We start from the raw sequence: 25,418 nt of genomic DNA on the forward strand, positions 1-25,418 counted from the left end.
ATGTGTGTACACACTCAGTGCGTGCTTAGTGCACGTGTGTGCGTGTAGTGTGTGTGCTCAGTGCACGCTTAGCGCATGTGTGTGCGCACTCAGTGTGTGCTTAGTGCACATGTGTGCGTGCAGTGTGCGTGCTCAGTGCATGCGTGTGCGCACTCAGTGCATGCTTAGCGCACGCGTGTGCGTGTGCGTGCCGCACGCGTGTGCGTACACATGGCAGGGTGCAGGGGTGGGGGCGGGCGGGGGGGGAGATGCTCCCACCGTGGCGACCGCGTGCGTAATTTATCCGTGTAGTTTTTAAATTCGCAGGCCTGGCCGGCTCCCTCGGAGGGCGGCGATCAATCAGCCGGGATATTGGATGGATTTATGGGCCCTTTATGCAGGAGGATCAATGCAATCCTGAAAAACCCGGCAATGTTTGTGCAACAAATTACTGCCGGCTGGAGCATCTCCCCCGCTCGTCCCGCCGGGGCCGGGGGCCGGGGGTCACCGATGTCGCCCGTGTCGCTCCCCGGGGACGCCGGAGTCCCGCCGCCACCCCCCCCCGCCCCGCTCCGCCGGCTGATCGTAATGAGCAGCAACAGCGAATTAATTAGCCAGGCTGCGAGGGGAAGCCCGAGCGCTAATTAGCAGGCGCCGAGGGTTGATGGGGAGCGGGGGGGTCCCGGTTCGGGGGGGTCCCGGTTCGGGGGGGTCCCGGTCACCCCCAGCTCTGCCGGGAAGGGTCACGGCGGCGGGAGCGGCCGGGGGGGCCGGATCGGGGGTGGCTGAGCCCCCACACCGGCGGGTGCGGAGCGTCCGCGGTCCCCCGTGGGTGCCGGTGCGGAGCCGTGCCTCTGATTGCCCGTCCCGGCTGCTGTCCCCGTCCCCACGCAGGACCCGGGAGGATGCTGTGGGTCACCTCGGGGGGCCGGGGGGGGGGACACGGACACCTCCCCGACTGCACAACCGGGAGCTGCCCCGGTGTGAGCCGCGGTGCCGGGGCGCAGAGCGTCAATAAATGCATCACGCCGCGGCCCCGCCGGGTCCCCCCGTGTGTCCCCCGTGTGTCCCCGTCCCCCCCCCCCCGCGGCAGCCAGCGGGGCGGGCAGCGCCGGCACGGGGAGAAGGGGGGGGTCGGTGCAGCCGTCCGGCCGCCCCACGTTCACCATCTGCCTCCGCGGCCCCCGAGGACCCGCAGGGCCGCATCCAGCGCCGGCACGGGCCCAGCGCTCGGTCCCTGAACCCCAGCGCTGCCCGGTGCACGGTGCCCGTGCGTGGCCCCCGGTGCCGGTGCGTGGTCTCCGGTCCCCGGTGCATGGTCCCCGGTGCCCGGTGCATGGTCCCCAGTGCCGGTGCTTGGTGCCCGGTGCCCGGTGCATGGCACCCAGTGCCGGTGCGTGGTCTCCGGTCCCTGGTGCATGGCCCCCGGTGCCCGGTGCATGGCACCCAGTGCCGGTGCATGGTCCCCAGTGCCGGTGCTTGGTGCCCGGTGCATGGCCCCCGGTGCCCGGTGCATGGTCCCCAGTGCCGGTGCTTGGTGCCCGGTGCCCGGTGCATGGCACCCAGTGCCGGTGCGTGGTCTCCGGTCCCTGGTGCATGGCCCCCGGTGCCCGGTGCATGGCACCCAGTGCTGGTGCATGGTCCCCAGTGCCGGTGCTTGGTGCCCGGTGCCCGGTGCATGGCCCCCGGTGCCGGTGTGTGGTCTCCGGTCCCCGGTGCATGGTCCCCGGTGCCCGGTGCATGGCACCCAGTGCCGGTGCATGGTCCCCAGTGCCGGTGCTTGGTGCCCGGTGCATGGCCCCCGGTGCCGGTGCGTGGTCTCCGGTGCCCGGTGCACGTCCCCCTTCCCCTCCCCACGGCTTCGCCAAACGTTCCCGTCCCGGTGGCGGCGGCGTGCCGGGAGAGCAGACAGCTCGGGGTGTCACCGGGAGCCTGGTGCAGATGAACCTCGATGGGCCGGAGGCGGCCGGGCGCTGCCGCTCCCTCCAGGGCCGGGCCGCGGGGCCGCCCGAAATTGGATGAAAATTGTCCTTGAACGGCGACAATAAAGTAGCAGCCGGTTTGGGGGGGGGTGGGGGGGGGGTGCGGGGCCGGGCTGGGGGTGACGCTCCCGGGGCTGCTGCGGGGAAATAACGCGTCGGGGCCCCGGGGCGGGATGTGCCGGTACGGCGGGGCGGGGGCCGGGAGCAGCACCCCGGATGGAGCCCGCGGCCGCTCGGGTGCCCCTCGACAGCTCTTGTGGGGTGTCCCCCCCCCCACGCGTGTCTCCCCCCCCCCCCCGCGGGCTCCAGCCGCGGCCGGGTCACCCCCTGCACCCAGTCCCCGACGTGCACCCCAGCCCTCACCTCGCCCCCCCCGGGTGTCGCGTCCCCCCCCCCCCCGGGCTCCCAGGCTCGTTCGCGTCTGCTAATTGCTGAGGAGGCGGCTGGGGGGGCGGGGGGGCCGGGGGGGGCCGCCCCTCGGCAGCGGGGGGGGCTCTGGACACGGAGAGTGGGGGGCGAGGGGATGAGCTGGGGTGGGGTGCCCCACCCAGGGACAGCCGCATCGCGCCGGGGCCGAGCGGTGCTGGGGGGGGGGTCTCGTCCGCACCCCGAGCTCCCCGTGTCCGTGCGTCCCCCCGGGATGGTGCCGGGCCCCACAGCCGCGCGTGGGGGCTGCCCCACATGGGGCCGGATCCTGCACCGGGGCTGAGCCCAGCCACGGCCACCCCCGTCCCGCTGTGCCTGCCCCACGGGGGCGGGGGGGGGGGGGGGCAAGGCTGCACCCAGCCACCGCTGTGATGAGCTGCAGGGCCTCAGCCGCGGGGGGATCACAGCGGTGGCAGCCCTTCACCCGGCCGGGGGGGGGGAGGCATCCCCGGGGAAGGGGCGGCCGGGGGATCCCGGGGGGGGGAGGATTTACATCCCCTCCTGGCTGTGCCCCCCCGCGCTGGCGGGGCCGTCCGTCACGGCGTGCCGGTGCCTGCCGAGATGGATGGCTGCGGGCCGGCCGGATTAATTCTCTGGACAAGCGGCATTTATTACGGATGCAGAGGATGTCGGGCGCAGAAATCCATCCCGGCCCGGCCGCAATTAAGCGGGTGGCCGGGGCACGGGGGTCCCACTCGCCCCCCGCCACCTGCCCACACACACACACACACCCCCCCCCCCCCCCCCCCCCGCCCCCCGGGTCCCCCCGCCCCACGGGTGTCCCCCCCGTTCCCCAGCCCCACCGCGGGTTACCGGGCTCCCCCCACACCCCCCCTGCGGTGCTGCCCCCCGCGCCGGCGGGGCCGGGGGCTCATTGCAGATTCGCCTCATGCCCACCTGAGCCGGGCGCTGACAAATAGACATTTAAATCAGACAATTAGCTGGCCTCCACCGCTGACATTTTTAATGTATTAATGTGCATCAACAGCTAATACATATAAAATTCCCCTAATAACAGCACTTGGGTACCGGGGCCGCGCCGCAGCCGCGCTGGCAGTGATGTACGAGTCCGGAGGGACTCCGGCCCCGGCGTTTGCATTAATTACCAGCAAACTGACAAGGCAGCGTGACACACGGGAAGGTGCCGGATGCCTTCAACCAGCCCCGCGGCCCGGTTTTCCAAGCCCCGGCGTGTGCGTGTGGAGTGTGAGCGTGCGTGAGGCGCAGCCGGGCGTGCAGAGGGACGCGCGGTGCGGCCGCGTGTGCGCGGGCCGGTGGTAGCGTGCGTTCGCGCACACGCGTGTGTCCCGTGTTCGTGTGTTGTGCCTGGGTTGCAGCGGGTGGGTGTTGGGGTGGGGGGGTGTTTCGTGTCCCTGCTGGGTGGGGGTGCGTGTGGGCACACGTGTGCGTCGGGATACATGTATGCATCGGGACATGCGTGTGCATTGGGAGATGCGTGTGCACCGGGACATGCCTGTGCATCAGGGCACGCGTGTGCATTGGGGCACATGTGTGTGCTTGGGCACGTGTGTGTATGGGGACACACGTGTGCGTGGGAACATGCATGTGTCCCCAGGGCTGTGGGGACCGGAGGGGACAGCTCGTGGCCAGGGAGCCCCCCACCCCGCTGCCTCCAGGGTCTGGCCCCAGCCACGGTCCCCATGTGTCCCCACTGTGGTCCCTGCGTGTCCCCAGCCGTGATCCATGCGTGTTCCCGGCCGTGGTCCCTGCATGTCCCCAGCTGTGATCCATGCGTGTTCCCAGCCGTGGTCCCTGCGTGTTCCAGCCGTGATCCATGTGTGTTCCCGGCCGTGGTCCCTGCGTGTCCCCAGCCGTGATCCATGTGTGTTCCCGGCCGTGGTCCCTGCGTGTCCCCAGCCGTGATCCATGCGTGTTCCCGGCCGTGGTCCCTGCGTGTTCCAGCCGTGATCCCCGCGTGTCCCCCGCCGTGGTCCCCGCACGCCCGGGTGGTGACAGATGCTTCAGTTCGCAGGAAGACTCTGGAAATCGATGCCTTAAACGCCGGTGGCCGGGGCTGATCAATGGCACCAATTACACCCACAAACGGGCGCTGGCGGGGGCCGGGGGAGCCCCCCTAACCCCCCCCCAGGCCAGAGCATCCCAAGACCCCCCAGGGGCTCCTCTGCAGCCCCCCAGCTCCGTGAGTCAGGGGGCACCTGGGGAACCTGAGGCCGCCGTGGGGGGCTCTGCCCCCCCCCATCGACCGCCGGCCTCGCTCGCCGAAGGCAAATTTGACATTTTTAAATCCAGATACTTAAAGGGATCGATCGGGATGCGAGACCCCCACCCCCCCACCTCCTCCCTGCATCGATCCTGCGCCAAAACGGGGGGGCACGGCACCGCAGCCCCCACCAGCCTGGGGGTCCTGGGGCCTCCGGTGAGGGGTCCGGTGCCCACCCAGGCCGGGGTGCCCCCCACCCCCCAGCCGGTGCAGGCTGGCGGGGCTGGGCCCCCCCGGCGCGGGGCTCGGGGGCAGCGGAGCGTGGGCCGGGGTCCGCTGGGACCCGCTGTCAGGGAGGCAGCCAGGCGCGGGTGGGCAGCGCGGGGGGGGCCGCTGTCAGCCCACGCTGATGGGCAGCCGAGCCGGGGGGGCCGCCAGCATCCCCCACCCCCTGCCGGCATCCCGGGGGGGGGGTTCCCCGGGGACCCAGGCGTCCTGGCTTCTCAGCACCCCCCCCAGAACAGGCGCTTTGCCCCGTTGCACCCCCAAACCCCGGGGGGGGTCCCCATGCAGCCCCGGGGAAGCTGCGAGCGGGGGGCAATGCACCCCCAAAGCCTGCCCAGCTGCATCGCCTGGGGGGTGCAGAGCTGGGGGGGGATTCTCAGCCCCCCCGAGCCCCGCTAACAGGGGCTGACCCCCCCCCGGCGCAGGGCGGCTGCGGGGCCGTTAATAATGGATGAGACCAAATTGGCGGCCGGCAGCCGGTTAATCCCTGCAAACACGGCGGCGGCGGCGCGGGCTGAGCAAACAGGGGCTGCGGAGAGTCCCGGGGGGGCCCCTGCACCGGGGGGGGGGGGCACATCCACCATGCAGCGGGTACCCCAATACCAGTACCCCAATATCCCAAGGCACCCCAGGAAGGGGGTACAGGGCTGGGGGTGCCAGTGTGGGGCACTCGCTGTGTCATGTGTGTGTGTGTCCCCCCGAGGCCTCCGCACCGGCGCGGTGTTGCCGATGCCGTGCCCTTTGCTCGGCGTCGTGCCGGGGCAAAGTCTGGCGGGGGGGAGCGGTGCCGCGGGAGCTCCCCAGGGAGAGGTGGGTCAGGGCGACCTGGAGCCCTACCGACACCGGGACCGGGGGGCCGCGGGGGTGCACCAGCCCCGGGTGGGCTCATGGGACCTTGGGTGGGCTCACGGGGTGCTGGGTGGGCGTACGGGACCCTGGGTGGGCACAGGGGGTCCCGGGTGGGCAGGCATCGGTCCTGGGTGGGCGTACGGGACCCTGGGTGGGCACAGGGGGTCCCGGGTGGGCAGGCATCGGTCCTGGGTGGGCACGCGCCAGCCCAGGGTGGGCACGTGGCAGGCGGGTGGGCATGCAATGGCTCTGAGTGGGCACGCGGGACTCTGGACGGGCATGCACCGGCCATGGGTGGGCATGCAGGTCATGGAGGGGTCCAGCACAGGGGGGGCCAGTGTGACCGGGGGGGGGTCCCTGACTGCACGGTCCATCCCGCAGGGTGCCGGATGTCGGGGCTGTGCCAGCGCCTGCCACGGCGGTGACCCCCAGGACAGCCCCGCCGAGCCGGTGGCCACAGCCAGGGGAAGGATGGCCAAGCGGCTGTTGGTGGCCTACGGGCTGTGGGCGCTGGGGGGGCCGCTGGGGCTGCACCACATCTACCTGGGCCGGGACAGCCACGCGCTGCTCTGGATGCTGACGCTGGGCGGCTTTGGTGGCGGCTGGCTCTGGGACTTCTGGCACCTCCCCGGCTGGGTGGCTGCCGCCAACGGGACCGGGGTGGCCGGGGACCGCGGCGGGACCGTCCCGTCCCTCAGCCCCCTGCGCCTGGCGGGGCAAGTGACAGTGGGGATGTATTTCGGACTGGTGGCAGCGCTGGGGCTCCCCTGGGTGCCGGCGCTGCTGGCGCAGCCCCTGGCCGTGGGGCTGGGAGTGCAGCTGGTGTCCTCGGTAGGGGACCAGACGGCGGAGGCACCCAGCATCCTGGCTGCAGCCTTCCTCGCATCCCTCCTCTTCCAGGGCTGGGTGCTGGCAGTGCTGCCCACCAGCCTGGCCGCCAGCATCGCCGCCCAGCGGCACCGGCGCTACAAGCCCCACGGGGTGCCGCGGCCCCGGCTGGCTGCCCGGCTCTACCACCTGGCGCTGGCGTGCCTGGCCTTCGCCGCCCCGCTCGCCTGCCGCGGGCTCTGCGGTGCCGCCGGGGTGCTGGGCACCCTCCTGGCCCTGCCCCGCGCCGCCACCGAGCTCCTGCTCCTGCCCCTCCGCGCCGGCCGGCTTCTGGCAGAGATCCTGGGCTTCGCCGGCGGCTCCCCGGCACAGGAGTATGGCGCCGGCTTTGAACCAAGCGGCTGGAGCGAGCGGCAGCAGCGGGCGTACGAGGTGCAGGATGCGGAGGGGCACGCTGCGATGGGAGGGATGCTGTGGCGGGGTGCTGCGCTGGGGGGATCCCTGCGCTGCAGGGGGGGCAAACACCCTTTTTGGGGTCCCAACACCCTTTTTGGGGTCCCAACAAACACCCTTTTTGGGGTCCCCTCCGGCTGCTGAGGGCACACACAGCGCTCTTTTTTGGGGTCCCCGCCACCTGCCCAGCGCCTCCTTCTCGCCCCCAGGTTTTGGGCCTCCCAGCCGGCTCCTCCGCCGAGGACGTGCACCGGAGCTACCGGGAGCTGGTGAAGGTTTGGCACCCAGACCACAACCGGCACCAGGCCGAGGAGGCCGAGAGGCGCTTCATCGAGGTGCAGGAGGCCTACGAGGAACTGGCGGGGCCCAGGAGAGCGGCGGCGGCGGGGTGACGGCACCGGGACCCCCCTCTGCGCCCGGGACGGAGAGCCGTGGGAGGATCCGTAAACACGAGGGTTCCCTCTCGCTGCCGCGTCGTTCCTTCGCACGCCGGGGCCGGGGCCGGGCAGCGACCGCGCGGCAGAGCGAGGCGTGCATGGGGCCCGTTGCACAGGGATGTCTGCAAAGCGACGGACCGGGGCTTGTGCAAACCGTTGCACGGGGGCTTGTGCAAACTGTTGCATGGGGGCTTGTGCGAACCGTTGCACGGGGGCTTGTGCGAACCATCGTATGGGGGCTTGTGTGAACCGTTGCACAGGGGCTTGTGCGAACCGTTGGACAGGGGCTTGTGCAAACCATCATACGGGGGCTTGTGTGAACCATTGCACGGGGGCTTGTGCGAACCGTTGCACGGGGGCTTGTGTGAACCGTTGCACCGCGGTCTGTGCAAACCGTCACGTGGGGACTCGTGGAAACCGTTGCACGTGAGCTTGCGCAAACCATCGCGTGGCGATCTGCGCGGATCATTGCACGAGGACCCGGGCAGCCCTCGCACGGCCGGCAGCCCCGGTGCAGCCCGTTGGAGACCCGGGTCCCCCGGGCGGGGCGGGCAGGACCCGGTTAGGGCGGAGCGGGGCCGCGAACCCGCGGAGTCCCGAGCTCAACCCACGCCGCCCCTCATCTTCGGCCTTCCCCGGAGGGCACTCGTGTATTTCCGCTGCAGGGCGGCGGCTCTCGGCAGTTTCCGTCCACGTTCGGCGCCCTCCGCCCCGCCCCGCCCCGCCCCTCGTGGGCATTGCCGGATCCGATTGGCTCTCGGAGGAGATTGGTCACGCCCTCCTTGCGCGCCGGAGGAGGGAGAGGGCGGGGCCTTCGCAGTCGCGTTGGCTAGGCCGCCTCACCATTGGCTGGCGGGATAACTCCCTCCTCGCGCCGCGCCGCGTCCCCGCGCGCGCAGGGTCTCCGCTCTGCTTTCTCATTGGCCAGCAGCACTCGGCCCCGGCCCCCGCTTCTCATCTGACTGGCCGAAGGTGAAGGAGGGCGGGCCGAACCAGGCCTTCCCCGCCCTCTCATTGGCGAGCTCCTTCAGGGGGGCGGGAGCGATGCGGTGATCCCGCGTCGCCATTGGTTATCGAGCGGTGACCGCGGTCCGATTGGCTGGCGCGGCCTTAGGGCTCCTGCCGGGCCGCGGCCCCCGCCCCCCTCCCCGGTGCATCGCGGCGGCCTGAGGTGAGGGGGGGGGCGCGGCGGCGGGCAGGGGCGAGCGGACCCCCACCGCCACGGCCGGTGAGTGCGGGGCGTCCCGGGGCCGGGGCCGACCGGGAGCGATGGGAAGGGGCGGGGGGGGAAGGGTGGTTGGCGGGGGAGGGCGCAGCCGGGGGCCGGGCCGGGGGGTCGGGAGGGGCCTGGGGGGGGGGGTCGGAGGGGCCTTGTGGAGGGGGGGGACGACTACGGAGGGGCCTTGTGAGGGGAAGGGGGGCGGAGGGGCCTTGTGAGGGGTAGAGGGGATCCGGAGGGGCCTTGTGAGGGGTAGGGGGGGCCTCTGGGGGGGAAGGAGCACCCCGGGGGTGGGCTGCAGGGAAATGGGGGGGCAGGAGGGGTGCTGCGTGGGGAAGGGGGTGCCCTGTGCGGGGGTGGTGGTTTGGGGGCGAAGGGTGACAGGGGTGGGGTGAGGGGGGCTGGGAGAAGGCCTGGGTAGCGGAGGGGCATGGGGAGGAGTGCGTGTGTGTGTGTCCCCAGCGATGGGGAAGGGGCAGCCGGTGCTGGGCCCAGGGGCGGCGGGCAGGGGCCCCCACAGTGGGGGGGCTGCAGAAGGGGGTTAGGGGTGGGACTGGGTGGAGCAGTGGGGTTTTCATGGGGTGAAAGGGGGGGGCAGCCAGCGCTGAGTCAGGGCCGACGAGGTGAGCCGTGGGAGCGTGGGGCTGGCGTGAGTGACGGGGAGCGGACGGTCGGGAGCGTTAATACATTATTTATGCCGCAGCCAGCGCACGTACACAGCCCAGCTCGCCCATTGCTTCCACTCGCTGTCCTTCATCCCTGCCTCCGCTGCGCCTCTCCTCCTGTACCGACCCGGCTCGTAAATCCCAGGGGCAGGAATCCTCTCGCGGTGTGCTTGGAGATCTTGCTCTGTGGCCTTTAGGTGTTACTGTAACACAAATAATTAACTAATGAGGGTGGTGAAAAACAGGCTGAGGTGCTAAGAGGGAAATGTTATTTTCCCCCATGCCTCCACAGGGCTTTAGGGCACTTAAAGCTTTACCTTCCCCACCCCCCCGTATTCACTCACAATTTTCTCCAGAGAAAGCAAGCCAGCAGTAAGTTAGAAGGTGGCTTCCCGTGTCTGGTCCCCACTCTTTCCCCCGTGGGTGCTCATCGGTGCTGTTCTTGTTTTGTGCTTGATGATCAGCTTCCTGAGTGAGCAGAAAGAGGCGTTAATGTATCCGCAGAGGGAGCTGTTGCAGAGAAGTTGTGAAGCCTTCTTCCCTGCAGAGACAAGCCCTACACTGAGGTGCCATAGGAAGGAAGGCAAAGAATAGGGTTGTGTTTGGTTTGGAGAGGGGAGAAAATCCTGTGAGGGATGCGGTACTTCTTTCTGAGGGTGCCTCGATGGTGTAGTGATCGTCCCTGAGTATAATGATCCTCTGCGGAGGGGCGACTCTCTTGCAAAGCGTCATCGGAGCTTGAGATGCCAAACAGAAACAAAAGCTTCTGTGTGGAGCCTTTGTTAATTGATGGGAGGTAAACTTGGAACAATCGACAGAAAATTTCCCTGCCACTGCCTGTGGGATCTGCTTCAGTGTCCTGCCAGAGCCTGGTAGCTATTTTCATGATTTTGAGCTTTTTATAGTGACTCCTTTTCACTAACTTTGCGCTGCGTTTCCCACTGGATGCTTCCATCGGAAAGCCATGGCTGCCACGTCCTTCTTTGGAGATAGCAGATCTTGAGGCCTTTTGCCTCGAAAGTTACAGGAGAGGGTGTGGAGTGTTTCGGCTCTGGGACTTTGTGCTTTCTAAGCAGAATTTCCTCACACAAGCTGGGGCTGCCCCATTATGCGGTCCGGCTGGAGCATAGGGGTGAATCCAGGAGATTTTGGGACCTGGAGGAGGTCTGGTAGAGCAGAAGGAGAAGCGGCCATCTGCGTTTGGTGTGGGAAGTCCTTAATTCCTCAGGACCGTAGCTGGCACCCAGCTCTGGCTTCCCTCATAACCTGCCCTGGGGAGGTGGCGTGCGGGAGCACAGCCTTGTGTGTGCTCGGCTTGAGGAGTAAAGGCAGAATCTCCCCAGAATCGCCCGCGGTCGATGTCGATGCTACCTCCTGAAAGGTGGAGGGGAAAGAAACGTGGGTCTGACAACACTGCAGCTTCTTCTCTTCCTCTGTACCGCCAGCCTGCTAGACCTTCCGATGACTGGGGGGCACGGGACGTCCCCGCTGGCATCCTGCCGAAGTGTCGCTCGGGTCCGTATCGCTCTGCCGTTGTCACACGGCGTTGCTCTGTGCGCTCAGTGCTTGGGCCCTCGGTGTTTATTTCCTTTATTGCAATTCTCCGTTAATAATGCAGTTTGTGTGCGCTGGGCCAGCAAAGCGTGTGCAGCCTGTCTTTAACGCTCAGACACGATCGGCATGAAAGTTGCGTGCGGCTTCAGCAGCTATTCTGCCATATATCACGTATACGTGGCCGTAGCGATGTCTGCCAAGGTTACCGTCGTTTCGGGTTTGCCAGACTAAACTCCTCTTGCAGGAATTGTCTAATGCATAAGGGTAGGGTTTTTTTTTTTTAATTGTAACTTACTCTTCAAGCGTCATTTAAACATTTTTATGATTTTTCTGAGCAATGCAACCCCTAAGCAGAAGATTCTTGTTGGATTCAGGACAAAGGAGCTCTAAAGGAGACTCGCAATATGAAAAGGATGTATAGGTGCTGCATTTTTTGAAAAGAATAGATCTGACAATTAAAACATAGGGGTTATTTTTAATGATATTTTCAAGTTCTGTCTTGGGATATCAGACCTGGAGATTAGCTATAATCAAAGAAAAAGCTGAGGGAGAGGGGAAGGTGTTTTAGTGGGACTACAGTAATCCCATTCACCCCATTGAAATGCGGGGAGATGAAGGATTTTTTTCACCACTTAAAGTGGGGCAATGCAAAGTGGCATCTTCTGCTGTATTTGCCATTATCTTTTCCATCCTTCTTTTCAGAAGTTTCTGATTTTTAGATACTTTGATTAAAAGTAAAATTTAATCTAAACAACACGTCTTTATTCTCTTAAATAAGAAACAATTATCTTCTTAACTATGAAACAATTATCCTCTTAAATACGAAACAATTCTTGGCAAGTCACTGAGACTCTTCTAGATCACAACGATGGCAGATACAATCTGAAAATAGTAGCGACGCACACAAAATTACACAGGACAAACCTACACGCGGGAGTTTCCAAAGCTTTGACTGGATGGAGAGAGGACCAGAAGACAAAGCGCAAAGAGATCTTTGCCTCGGGAAAATAAAATTTGGTGTCCAGCTTCTGGTGAATTGCTCCTGTTTGCATCGCTGCGTAAAGCATCAGAAATCCCACCAGCAATTCCCAGTACCCGTTTATCTGGAAAATGAGCATGGAAAAGAGCGGCCGACTGACCAGGAATCCTGCACCGCAGCCCCCTCCTGAAGAACACAAACCCCGAGGGGCTGCTCTTTTATCTTGTTTAAGTATTTGTAAACACTCCGGGTAGGGTTTTGTGGCATCATCTGAAATGATACAGGAATGTTTTGTCATCTGAAACGTAGTTTTACTTCTTTGTGCTGCAAAATGATACACAATTAGCTTATAGGAGGTAGATGTTTGAGAATAGCTAATGCCCAGTCGTGCTCTGCATAATGGATTTGGTGAAAGAACAATAAATGTGTGGACTTAAACAGAATATAGACAGCTAATTATCTCTGAGGTTAAATGTTCAGTTCATTCCTGAGGAAATACTGAAAAAAAAAACCCCAACCCAAACCCAAAGAGTGATATTAAGAAACTATTTTTTTTTTTTAAATCCTAAAATGGTTCTTTGTATCGTACAATTTTTACGATCCTTCATCCAGTACCACGAAAGGACTTGTCTGGGATAGAAAAAGCGGCTGCTTTGTGCAGGGATTTGGCCGTTCCCAGACCTGCGCTCGGAGAGGCGAGGAGGCCACGCTCCTCCTTCCCCGTGTGCTCTCACCGAGCCATCGTTCGGTGGAAGGAGCTTCTGAAAACTGATTGTCTCGATTGGAGGGAGGGAAAAAAAAGGAAAAAAACCCGAACCAGGTTACAGTCGGGCTCGCACTGTGCTCGTTGCTGACCGGTTTGCTTCCTTCCTTTGAGATGCGGGGTAATAAATCTGCCAGATTTTGATTAAAACCTTGGCCTCATGTGTTTTGTGGTCCATTTCAGGGCAAAAAAAGTTAGTTCTTCCAGCGGAACTGACTGAGGCATCTGTTGAATGTGAGAGATGAACAGGATTATTTTGGTCTGCTATGACTTAACAGGTATTTGCCGGAAAAAAAAACCCAAAAACCCAACCCAAGTCTCAGGGTTTCAGCGCTGCATAAATTCCCCAGGATTCAGCAGAGGTCGTTTAAACGTGCTCCTCCAAGTTGTGTTCTGTGAGAAGTTCCTGAATTTCTAGTGTAATTGTCACTTCCCCCGCCCCAGGACACACTGTAAAACTGAGTTAATTCCTGTCTTGTGTGAGCGCGTTAGAGGGGGCTTCGGTGCTGTAGGTAAACACCTGGGTCCTCTGAGGTGCTGGAGTCTTGGAAAATAGATTTTTGTTTGAGAATGATTATAAATTACAAACAGGACAATTTATTCCACTGAAATGCTGTTGTGTGTACTCACAGAGACGACTCTTCCGTGCTTGATCAACAAGATTAAAATAGGTTGGTAAGGGACTACTTAACTCAAAAGCCAATTAGCCAGATGCTACTGTACAGTGTGAATTATGCTCCGGGCGGGAGTGAAGGCTGGGGGCAGCCCGCCGTGCCGCCTGCCCAAGATCCCAAAACAACCGTGGTAAAAACCCTCCCAGGAAGCACACTTCTCTATTCTTCAGAACTCCAGATTTCTCAGCAAAAGCATCTTTCATAGACTAATAAAAAAATCCAGACAAATTTCTCCCTGTTTATCTTCTTTTCCTTCAAACAGGGAGCTATCGAGTTCCAAAAGTTTACTGAAATAATCCGTCTAGACGGAGCAAGAATAGCACGGCAAGCTAGCGCCACGGGCGGGGGATTTAGAAGTCGCTTCTTTTTTGACTTGCTGTCTGTAAAATTTCCACTGCTTTCCTTCTTTCTAAATGAGAAATCAGGGATATGCTGTTATTTGTGCATTTAACAATCATCTACATTTCCAGTGTGTATTTGGGAAAGTTTTATGTTGTCAGCTCTGGGAGGAGTTTGGTTGCTCTGTCCCTAACAGGAGGGAGTTGGGTTTCTGCAGGTTATATTGCTCCCCCGTCAATTCTGTTGCAACTACAATATTTTATTTTAATCCTGCAGGTAGATTTCTTGACATTTTTGTATCGATGCTTTACTGTTTCTATAGACACATACGGTGCACTATATAAGCCTTATATCGCCTTTATCTGAAGGACCTCGCTGCCTGTATCGAGTTTATTTGAACTCGCATTAACCTTTGCTATTTTACTGGTCTTGAAACTTCCACTTGGGTTTTAAAAACGCTCGTGTGTTTTACGGTCCTTTGATCCGTTTAAGGTTCCCAGCTAATAGTCATGTTTAAATTTCCAGCTGATCTGCTGGAGAGACGCCGAGTTAAAGGCAGGTCACGCTGCACCCTGAACCCCGATTCTGACATGAGCCGGAGCTGGTTTTGACTGTCCGGCTCGAGATTGTTACCCCGGGGTATATCAGCTGAAATATTAATTGCATCATCAAGGAGTAAAGATTTGCCATTTTATACTCATCAGATGTATCAGTGGGGTTTTGTTTCTAGCCCGTTATCTTATTATTTTTGTGCTTGCGTTCTGATTTTGGCTGAAATAGAGTTTTCTTTCTAGTAGCTGGTATAGCGCTGTGTTTTGGATTTAGTGATGTTTAGCTTGCCAAAGAGTAATTCAGAACCTGCTGTATGTTGTTTGTTTTCCCCCCAAGACTTAATTACTGTTTATTTTTCCCCTTTGAAGTGGGTAAAACTGTATTTCTTGGGTGATAAGGTGTAGTGTTTTTTGAGATTTCCTGATAACTTCTTTACTGGCAACTTTTGTTTTTTACAGCTTGTTTCCAGACTTTGTCTGAATGAAGTGTTCTTGCGGTTATTTGCTTTTTGGGGATGTACATGCAGTTTTTAAGTGTTCCTTTGTTTCGTGAATTAAGTTTGAGACAACCTGAGGGAGTTCGCCTAAAGTGCTGTCAAGCGCGATGTTCCAGGCTTTTGTCAATACCTGTGTATTTCCACGCTCCCTTTGGATTAAAGCATGCTTGTCTTTATTTAAAAAATGAAATTATAAAGACAACTCTAAAGCACGTTTGTGGGTTTTCTTGTTTGTTTGTAAAACTCTGAGCAATATATACTGAATGCATTTAGCTCAGGTATCATAGGTCAGTGTGTGACCGCTTTCCATCTCTGCAAACCGACGTTATCTTAAAATCACAGGAGGTACCGGAGGTTCCCAGCAGCTGGATGGCTGCGCTGTCTGCAGAGCGTTTCCTGGTCGTGGACACAAAGCAGTCAGGCAGGGAAGTGAAACTTGGGTGTAATCGTGCAAACCAAAGCACATCGGCCGCGCTAGCACGGCCGGCAGAGCTCGGAGCTCGACCTGCCGGCAGTCTCCAGGCATCCAGCTCGGGGGCTGCTCGCATCCCGATGCAGCAGCCTAATCCTCGGCTAAATTCTCCGGCTTCTGTATTTTTGAGCAGGGTTTCAAACGCCACAATTTTTATGAGGTGGTATTTAGCGCCTTGAGGCAGCAAAACGAATGAAGGCATTTAATTTGGAGAGCTGAAGGCGGCAAGGCAGGAGTTTGTAACTACCTCTCATTTTGGGACTCTGTTTGCAGGTAAAAAAATCTCTTTTGCACAGTCTTTTTTGCGCAGATGGCGAGCGTTGACTCTGTCTCAGATTTCGATTGCTGGGGTCACTGGTTAGAAATAAGTTTTGAACTCGCGTGTAGCTAAAAAAGGAAAATTCTAATGATAGAAAACATCTATTTTTAACTCAAAATAGACTCGTTAGGACCCTGTTGATAAACTCTGGGGCAGCGTCCACGTTCTTGTGTTGCAGGAGCGTTGCTGCATTCCTCAGACTTGTAAACCATAGCCCTAAAAAATAATCCTGATCGGGGTGGACGGGAGTTGAACTTCTAATTATTTCTGGAGCAAATTAGATGCGTGTTTCTCAAGGCTGTCATTTCATTTTCATGAGCTTGTGGGTTTTGCTAAAATGTACAAGGTCTCCTGATATTTACTAAGGTATTTTGCATTACCGGCATTTTACGTATTGAAATGGCAATTTTTGTGTTTCTCCCGCTCCATTGTGAATACGGCTTTGAGGTTTTGTAATGGGGGGCCAGATCCTTCCTTGGGGTGAGGCGGGTTTGCCGTGGCAGAGAGGTCTCCATTGTTTCCTTACCTTGTGTATCCTGTTGTTCTTTGTTTAACCTGTCATCGTACTTGATGTGGTGCCTGCCTCCCCTGCTTTCGCTGGCTCCTTAAGTCAGGAGTGCCGGGAGCACGAGGAAAATACACGGATGTAAAATACACGGAGCTGCCCGGGTTCTAAACCTCCCTGGTTCTACCTCTTGCATGCTTAAGTGACAGTATCCTACAGCAGCTTTGAATCAAGCCTGTTGAACTGTACCGAGTCTGTAGGGATCTTGTTGCTTTGTATTTAAGGTAGCTTTTTTTCTGGCTAGTTGTTTAAAGAAAATATGAATTTTACTCTTAAAAAGCATGAGCAAGACAGCTCCGACAAGCTGGGAGGCTCAGGGTATGCCTTGGATAGCACGGTAGCAATTTTCTTATTTCCTTTCTCTTTTTTTTTTTTCTTTCTTTCTTTTTCAGAACCCGAAAAGACTGATACCAACTGCTGCAGTCAGGCTTCGTGACAAGAAGTTGCTTTTCAGAGGAAGGAGCTGTAGTGCTCTGCTGGCCTGTCAGCAGATTTCTGACAACTCCAGACCCCGTTTGCCCTCGCAGCCGGGATTTTGCCATCCCAAACCAGATATCTGCCGTTTCTCGCGCCGATCCAAGGCGGTGTGTGAATTGCAACTGCCAGCTACGTTGCTCAAGGGCGAGGACTCTAGGTTCTTTATTTCCCCCCTCCTCTGCAGCTGGACGTTAGAGCAAACACGCTGAGATGTCTAAAAAGCAAAATACAAAAGGTAAGATGCATGTGTGATATAATCAAATGCCAATAAACGGCACTATCGATTCCAAAGGTATCAATTAGGAAAGGGGTTAATTGCTTTTGCTGTGCTCCTTTCAAGGCTGCTGATGTCACTTGACAGCTTATTGTCACTGTCTTAGTGACATTGTATAACCTGTTGGGTTTTGTGACATTTTTCACAGCATTTCAGTTGTCCAGCTGGACAGTTCTGATTTCAGGAGTTCCTGTATAATGTTACTATTGCATCACTTTCACGGTCAGACAATGGGGAAATAAAAAAAAAAAAAAATTGTTTCATAGTTGAAGAGTTATGGAGCCAAACTTTTTTATTTTACTGGGCTCCCCCACCACTTCCCCTCACTGGGTATGGCCAGGATGAATTTGAGTGGTGTCTGGGTCTCTGATGGAATTAACTCCACCAAAACTTAGACCTTGCCCACCCTCCGAGTGCCCCGTGGACGCCGGGGTTTCAGATTAGGCTTCTCTCTTGGACTTCCTTGTGCCATCTGTGGCAACTGCTTGCCAGGACTCTGGTTAAGAAACAAGCCATCGAATCGAGGTGGGATTGCTCAGCTCAGGTCCTCGCCTCTTGGGGACGTGATTCAAACTAGACCTGTTTAAATCTTTTTTTTTTTTTTTTTTTTCCCTTGGCGATAGGTACAGAAGGGCAACGAGCAAGTTTGTGAGAAGCTTTTTCCCTTGCTTTGTCTTCAAACGCGCAGGCTGGTTTTCCTTTTTCTGCCATCGCATGTTAAGTGGCAAAGCTGTTCTTGCGTCAAGCAGCTTATTTCAGTGAGGGATCTTATTTGTCGCGTGTGAAACATTAATTCCAAAATGTGTGTGTGGTGGGGGGAGAAGGGGGATTGAGGGTTACGGTTCTCTTTTTATTTGAACTGACTACTAATTAATAATTTAAGGCGAATGGGTTTGACAATTCATGTCCTCTACCTCGAGAGAAGAGCTTTTGTTCTCTGTAGATTTTTTTATTTTTTTTTCCTAGCAGCTTTGGCATAGAAACAGCGTCTACCTGAGGAGCCCAGCCGTCCTTTGACAGCTAGATCCATCCATGATTCAAAGCAATTAGTAACAGTTATGGAAATTATTGTATAGGATAATTTTTGAGTGATTTTTAAAATGCTGTGTTTGTATCTCTGCTCTTGGAAGCCTCAGTACAAGTCGTTAAAAAACACACGAGCAGAAGAGAATTAATGGGTTGAGGTAGGGGAACGGCACGAGAAACCTGTAGGAGACAACTGAGGGGAAAACACGGGAAGCTGTTACTCTGAGGGAATTCAGGGGTTTGGCAAATCCCCAGCCGAACGAGAAAGCCGGCACGACCGCTGCTCTCGGTGTTGTTCGGCAGAGAGAACCCGCTGGGAAGTGCTGGCATGTATTGGGTTCCTAAAGAAAAGTAAAGGGAGCTTGGACATAAATATTTGACACCGAGCAGGAATGCAGAGTAGGCTTTAATTCCCTCCGCCACCAGGGATATAAAATACGCCCTGCTTTGTTAAGCAGGCTCATCTCCAGTCCGCGTTGCAGTGGCAATGTGGACATAAGGGAAGGGGAGAGTTAAAGCTGCAGACTCCTCTGGCTGTGCCCTGTCCTGTTTGGACTGTGATTGAATTTTCAATTACTACTTTTCTGCTGCTCTAGAATGTTAATGTAGTCAACAAATATTTTCCAGTCCTCTGTAAAGGAGTGTACCTTGGCCAGGTAAGGAATGTCTTTTTGGTTTCTCTTTCTTTCTGAAAGCAAAACAAAACCCCGTTGAGGGCTGATGAGAAGTGTCGAGAGATAGGGAATGAGGCAGACCTATTTTTAATAATTTTAATAATTCTGAAACCGAATGAGAAGCTCACCTGTTTCTTCCTCTTCGAAGTGCCACAGAACAGAGCGAACATCTGAGCTATTCAGAAGGGTATTTTTAAGTCTTGCGAAAATGTATATGCAAAGTTTGGTCACAGAATCATGTTCTACTCCTGATTATTAGTGGTCGTAAGTAACTCTTTACTCGAAAAATCTATGCTGAGAAGAAAACCGCTCAGTCTCTAAACCAGTTGTGTAATCATCCCCATTCAAAATCCGAATGCGTCCATCCAGGTGTAGGTCAGTGTCTGGGTTACACTGGATGGCTCATTCCTGCTTTTGTATATACTGTAAGGGATAATTTAGAAATTTGAAGGAAGGCTAGTCTCAGTGATGCCAGATCTCTAAATAAATACTTTTCCAGAGTCCGGTAGGTCTGTTGGTCTGTGGCTGTGTGAAGTGATCTTGGATTTTTTGTGCTTCTATGTTTTCCCCCAACACGAAGAGTGTGCACTCCCTCTCATCCCCTCTCCTGACTCGATTAATTGATTTGAGTGAAAGCAGCCACCAGGCTCAGGAATGACTGGTGACCCCAGGATACAAAGCAATCTCATAAATCTTGTTTCCATCGGACATCAGCCAGGGTTTTAGGCATGCCAGGTTCCTGAATAAAACAGCACTCGGGCTCCTATTCATACGGGTACATCAAGGAACCGTTTCACTTGATGGAAAACTGCCCTACATGAATTTGGTAAAGGCAAAATATCTTTGGTATCGGTCACTGGGAAGGAGGGGTTTCAGCAGGGAGCCTGCATGCCAGAGCCTTTACAGAAACCCCAGATGTGTGAGAAATTTCATTTTAAGCTCGTACTTTGTTTAGCAACGTATCAATCATGCAGAAGATGCTGCTCTGCAGAAAGCAGGCTTTGCTGGTTGGGGCAGTCGTAAGGTATTTGCTCAGTCCGTGTCTGGATAACTTCTGGTAGAATTGGGAAACTGGGAGGTTGCGGAGTGACTCTGCAAGGCCGCACTTGCTGTGAGTTATGTTGAAAATGCACAAAGGCGAATATTGAACATGTGTTCTGCGAGCCGATAAATCAGATCCCGACTTGGGAGCGAACTCGGGTGCGGTATGAGGATGCAGGTGATGTCGGGAATTCACGGGAACTTCAGCTGCATCACTCTGAGTGTGATGCTCTGGAAATGCGCAGGTTTAATTTCTTTTTTTTTTTTTTTTTTTAGATATGTAGATGGAAATTAGATGGGAGGGGGAAGACAGCATCCTCCAGTTTGAATTACCTTAATGGCTCTGGCTGCCTTAGCTCTGCTGAAGGCTGATTGCCTTGCTTCGCTGCTTGCATGTCCAAAGCGGAAGGCAGAGCCCGGGTTAGAACTGCAGCTGCGGCTGGGAGATGGCTACGCGAGGTCGGTGACACCGCGGGGGCACTTAGACCCGTGCTCCCAGTGCTTCCCCGACCCTGGGACTCAGGATGGGTGCTCAGGAGAGCTGTGTCCCTACCAGTCCCTGCCTTTGTGGCAAAAATACCAGCTTTTTGCATCTGGCAGAATACTCGGTTTTAGGAGCATAGCTTTGGGCGTATTTAGTTGATTTGCAAGAAGTTAATTTTTATTCCATGTTTAATTTTTTTTTATCCCACTCTTCCAAGCCCTTCAAGGAATATGGCCTTATATTGGGAAGGTAGCCTGCATTAATACAAGGGCTAACTCCTCCACTACCATCCAGCAGCCATCCAGCTTCTGCTGGAGATCGAATGTCTGGAAGGTTTAATTTCCTTACCTCAGAATGAATTCTTCAAATTGTGAGTCCATCTCTTGCCTGCATAGCCTTATTTTATCTGAAACACAGCAATTCTTTTCGTAATTACACCCTGGTGAACCGACCACTTTCCTACATCAAGTTTGGACCAAGAAGGCCGTGTTGCACGCTTAGCCCCTTAAAATCTGTTTAAGAAAATAAGCAAGAAAGTGGCATTTCTTGTTGAGACAAGACTCTGAAGTGCAGCTGCCACCTCCATGGGCTGGCTGGGCGCTGCAGGAATATCACAGGGCTGTCCTTGGGGCATTAAAATAGTTTCCACAACAGCTGATTGAGGTACCAAGCCCTGACTTTGAACGCGCCCAGAGACAGAAATTGAGCAAGTGCTGCTTTGTAACCCAACAGACCCACTCAAATATCTTCATGGATTTTGGGGAAGGGAGAATGTTAGTGGTTCTATGTAGTTTTTTCTAATATCAATGAAATGTTGTCTTGACAGCAGCAAACCCAGGAATATTGATTCTAACCCCAGTTTAGTCCTTCCTTCTCTCTAATTCGTGAGGAGAGAGCTTACTGTCGGTACCTCTGCTGCCTGTTAGCGGGAACTGTTCTTACAAGGGGAAAAAAATAGCGGTATGCATTGATGTAATTTGTGAGGAAAAGCACGAGCCGTGAGAGATGGGAAACGCAGCCCGTGGTGGTCTGCTTGCTTCGAGTGCCCTGGGAGCCCTGAAACCACAGAAGGCTCCCGCGGACGTAATCTCTTATGCAGCACTCTTTTCCGAAATCCTGATTTTTATTTTTTTTCCCCTGTATCTGTGGGTATTGTGGTACGAGCGCAAGCACAGACTAATAGAATAATGATATTCTGGCTACTTTGTCCTGGGAAGATGCATTAATTCCTGTCCAGTCACCTCTGCAGTCCTGGGCACAGACGTCTCCTGGTTCTCACAACGCAGGGACTGCTGAAGATACTTGTAATTAGAGCAAATTGGAGATGCTCTGAGCCAGCAGCGAGGTGCCATTTCTTTAAGAGCTTTTTATTTCATATTAGCTGAGGTCTCCCGCGCTATCCCTGTGAGAGCTGGCGCGGTTACCGTTGACCTGAAAAGCCACAGAGCCTATAAATGTTTCACACTTTAACTGAATCCTGATTGCGTAGCGCTTTAAATATATATACTGTCCAGTTCCCCAAAGCCTGCAAGTGTCCTGGCCAGGGCAGGAGGGTGAACCTGGCGTTTGGAGCTGGATTTTTTTAGTTACGTGTGCTATTTTACTGTGCAAACTTACCGTGATCTGGCACGTGGGTGCAGCAGGGATGAAATGCTGGATGGGTTCAGAGATGCTAAAAGCATACCTGTAACCTCGCTATACGCTTTCCTGTAGTGTCCTCTGCGATGCTGGTTGGGACGAGGTCTGTGTAACTTGTCAGGCTGGTGCTTTTATTTCTTTTTTTGTGTCTCCTTAGGAAAGGACTGCCTGCTGTGGCTCACAAGTGAGCTGGGACTCGGCTTGGAGCTTGATGGGGAAATAGTGGCCCCTCTTTCAACTTCCTCGAGGTGTCGGGTGTGAAGTTGCTTTATTTCGTGTGGCCCAGGAGGCAGAGCAGGCAATTGTTACATCTGTAGTTTTAATTCTTGTACGTGTTTCATAGAGAACGGACTAATTAGCAGAGTTACGGGAGGAGCAGACTGACATTTGGTAGGGTAGATTCTTCCTGGCATCGTTAGTGCTAGTTATTGAAGAGATCCTGTGTGGAATAGTTCAATAAATAGGATGAAACACAAAAGTAAATGATATGGGATGAATGATTCCTTACTACCTCCTTTTTCTGGAGGATGCAGTTATGAACAGAGAAGCAATTAAGGCCGTTGGCATCGTCTCTGGGGTTTATCACATCAAATCAACAGCGTAGCACTGCATGGTGTATGTTTTAATGCAACAGAGATCAGTCTGAGTGTGTCTGACTCGTCATGTCAGACATGACATGCAAAGGCTGAGCCCTGGCTTGGGGAAGGAGCTTTCCTTCCCCACAAGGCTGTTAATTCAAAAATCTTGAAGTCACTTGTGGCTGCCAGACTTATGTCCACGCGGGCATGAGCATTTTAAATTCTGTCCCTTCTTGCAAATATAGCCACTGTCACAAGAGACCTGAGAGCCAGCAGCCCTTTTAATGATGCTTGGGAGTGCTCAAGGGCAATATCAAATGTATACGGTGTAGTCTCCGTTGCATAATTTTTGCATGACAAACATTTTAACGCCAGGAGGACTTGGGCCGCAACGAAGCGACTGGAAGCTGGAGAAGCGGCTCGGAGCTCAGTCCCTTGTAAGACCAAGCGCAAATGGAGGTGCAGGAAAGGGATGGGATTGAGTAGCTGAAAATGTGCTGCATGGGGGAGCTGAACTTCATCTTTCCTGGCACCTGGGTCCTTGGTGGCTGCTCTGCAATGAAGATTTTGAAAAAAGATTGCTAATTCTCACTCAGTGATGGGAGTCTGAAAGCCATTTACAAGATTAAGGACTAGAAAGTTGGTAACTTGAACTTCTGTAAGCTTGGGAAACTTGAGAAAATCTTGCTCATGGGGCTGAAACGGGCAAGGACGGCGCGAGGAAGAATTTAGCCGTTCATCTGTAGCCTTAATAAGAGGCTGACCTTTCCATCATGTTCACAATTCTGTCACTGTATTTGGAGGCATCTCAGTTTAAATGCTACATCAATGTCTGGGAACTGCGGAAGTCAATGGTGTGTCTCAAAATCGCGTACGAGTTATTTAGAGGAGGTGAGGGGAAAGAACATGAATCAGCAGCTTGGAATATCAGCTGAGCTAAAGCAGAAAGGGCAGTGACCGAGCGAGGGTCCCTGTCCCTGCAGAGCACCCTGGCCCCGTCCCCGAAGCCACCGGGCAGCGGCAGATGTAGAAACCCACCCGAGAAGCTTTGCAGAAGAACCAGTGACTCATGCTTCCCTGACTTCGTGCAGGGCTCAAGGCATCAAAGCGCACGCAAGCAAATGCCCTCCTAGGAAATCTGCCTGTGGCTTCATGTGCGAGCTCCCTGGAAAGGGCCTCGTGATGCAGAATTAGGAGTCCTAAAAACCTCTGGGGTCCTGCCGTTGGCTGCTGCCTGGGGACATGTGTTCTTCCCAAGACCAAATGTGGCTAAAATACCGGTCTGAACTATGTTCTGTCATAGTAAAACACATCTACGAACAGCTATATCCCTTTTCTGTAGCAAACCTGAAATTTAGCCTGCTCAGACCTTTGGCAGGAAAATCGAGCATGAATTTGTGATGGCAGGCGCTCGTAAGGATCTCTCGGTGAAACGGTGGGGCCTGCAGATTTATGTGACCTTTGCTCGCTGGCAGGGAGCAAACCTGGTGGTGATGGCTGTCTCAATTATGGGTCTCTTTTGGAACATATAAGCATTACCTTGGAGATCATAGCTGGCAGGGAACACAAGCTGCTGGATCTTCAAGCCCATTTATCAGTCTGCTTGCCATTTGTATCTCCAGGTGGAGGAAATTGTTAACCACACTGCTCGAAGGCTCTAGTGCTTTTGTTAACTCTGTATTGCTGGGCTCAGTAAAAGATTAATATGGAAATGGAGGAGCGGTACTGGTCTGGTCTGCTTCAGCAATCTTCTCTTCCGCACCAGCCCTGTTTGGGGTTTGTGGTTTGGTGTTTTTTTTAGCTTGTGGTTTTGATCCATGGTCGGTTGGTTTAAACCGACCCAGAGCCGAGGAGTGAATCGGCTTCTTGGGTTCAGTGGGGGGCGTAGATTCACTGGGGTTACCTGAATCTAGTTAAACAGAATCTGGTCCTTAAACAAGGCTGGGATATCATCCGTTTTACTCTCAGCAGCTCATAATCCTCTGCTAACCATATGACAGAATTAGCCAGCAAACACCGTACGTTTGTAGGATTTCAATTTTCTCCTTGGCAAAGCAGCAAGTCGGAGCTGACCTCTTGCTTCATATCTTTCTAAATGTCTCTCGGTGCCTGTTGTTCAGAAGAGAGCTTCCCTCTCCTTTGTCTTCACAGATCCGTCTGGGTTTATTTTTGATGTGCAGTCCAATACTGTGATGGCCCAAGGAGGAACCTTTGAAAACATGAAGGAGAAGGTAAATGTGTCTTCGGAGACTTTAACTCACCACGTGCCGTGGAAGAGCTCCTGAACGCTGTATCTTCATCTCCTCTCTGAGATGAAATATGTTTCTGTCTGGGAGCTAACTGCAGCTCTGTCAAAAGCAAAATTTTATTCAGCCTAATCGTCCTGGCACATTAAAGTTTTATAAGGAAGTCATCATTTATGGTTTTCAGGCTCCGTGTGGGCTAAAGCAAATGCTTTACACATTACCCTGTTTTCTTCCCTCTAGATCAGCGCGGTGCGTGCGATAGTCCCCAACAGGAGCAACAACGAGATCGTCCTTGTGCTGCAGCATTTTGACAACTGCGTGGACAAAACGGTGCAAGCCTTTATGGAAGGTAACTCTTGGCGGGGTTGGTGGCTTTGTAACTCGTACGTACCCTGTTCGTGGACCTACTTCAGAAGCAGCAACAGTGTTTGTGCAGAAAGGGCTTGTGTTGCTTCCCAGAACATCCAAGTACAGACTCTGTCCACAAATATAACTAAGGGATGATTCTCTTCCTAGATTTTAGTTGGTGTTTGTTCAACTCGGGGTCAAGGCAGAGATAAGCATTTGATAGCTCTTTAGATACTGCAGGTTAGATACTCAATTACAGAAACTCTTGTTCATGTGTACAAAATGGGAATGTCTTCAGCTTCAAGAGTTGCTGTTTGTACTTTGAAACCTGGCTCACAAATCTTCTCGTGGGTCTGGCTGGCATGCTGCATCAGATGGATTTTCTGACCTTGGAAAAACAGGCTGTTGCTGGTGACAATGCCTGTTGCTTTGCAACTCTTATTTCCACGCTGGCCATCGCTGACAACTGCGCTTTGCCTCCGGCCTGCAGACGGTATGACAGCTATTCCTCCGACTGTGGGCATCCTGACACAGCCCCTGTCTCTGGGGAGAGAAGGCCAGCAGATATCTGACCTGAACGCAACCTTTGAGTTCAGAACATGCTCCAGCAGGGT

General features: G+C 55.4%; 2 protein-coding genes across 5 annotated transcripts in view; both read left to right on the forward strand.

Annotated features, from left to right (window-relative positions):
* Positions 1–5,616: 5,616 nt before the first annotated feature.
* Positions 5,617–7,449, forward strand: DNAJC22 (DnaJ heat shock protein family (Hsp40) member C22). Of its 2 annotated transcripts, none has more exons than XM_075737671.1 (3): positions 5,617–5,664; positions 6,085–6,963; positions 7,194–7,449. In XM_075737671.1, the coding sequence occupies exons 2-3, from the start codon at positions 6,175–6,177 to the stop codon at positions 7,374–7,376; spliced, it is 972 nt and encodes a 323-aa protein (XP_075593786.1). In that variant the 5' UTR covers positions 5,617–5,664; positions 6,085–6,174; the 3' UTR covers positions 7,377–7,449. The 2 variants fall into 2 exon arrangements, with proteins under 2 accessions (XP_075593786.1, XP_075593787.1); XM_075737672.1 differs by having other exon boundaries at positions 5,621–5,733.
* A 1,058-nt stretch (positions 7,450–8,507) lies between these two features.
* SPATS2 (spermatogenesis associated serine rich 2) overlaps positions 8,508–25,418 on the forward strand; it is a 29,949-nt gene continuing 13,038 nt past the window's right edge. For all 3 annotated transcript variants that reach the window (XM_075737619.1, XM_075737620.1, XM_075737621.1), the window contains exons 1-4: positions 8,508–8,649; positions 16,411–16,730; positions 24,362–24,441; positions 24,697–24,805. In XM_075737619.1, the coding sequence (XP_075593734.1) occupies positions 16,706–16,730; positions 24,362–24,441; positions 24,697–24,805 (214 nt within the window). In that variant the 5' untranslated portion in view covers positions 8,508–8,649; positions 16,411–16,705. The remainder of the gene's footprint in view (positions 8,650–16,410; positions 16,731–24,361; positions 24,442–24,696; positions 24,806–25,418) is intronic.

This window comes from Balearica regulorum, chromosome 29 (genome assembly GCF_011004875.1).
Source record: "Balearica regulorum gibbericeps isolate bBalReg1 chromosome 29, bBalReg1.pri, whole genome shotgun sequence".
Lineage (NCBI taxonomy): Eukaryota > Metazoa > Chordata > Aves > Gruiformes > Gruidae > Balearica > Balearica regulorum.

What these genes read in the sequence shown, in the direction of transcription:
- DNAJC22 (XM_075737671.1), top strand. Translation starts at nt 6,175, where the DNA reads ATGGCCAAGCGGCTGTTGGTGGCCTACGGGCTGTGGGCGCTGGGGGGG. An exon ending in GGCAGCAGCGGGCGTACGAG is followed by an intron (nt 6,964 to 7,193) that starts GTGCAGGATGCG and finishes TCTCGCCCCCAG; the next exon opens with GTTTTGGGCCTCCCAGCCGG.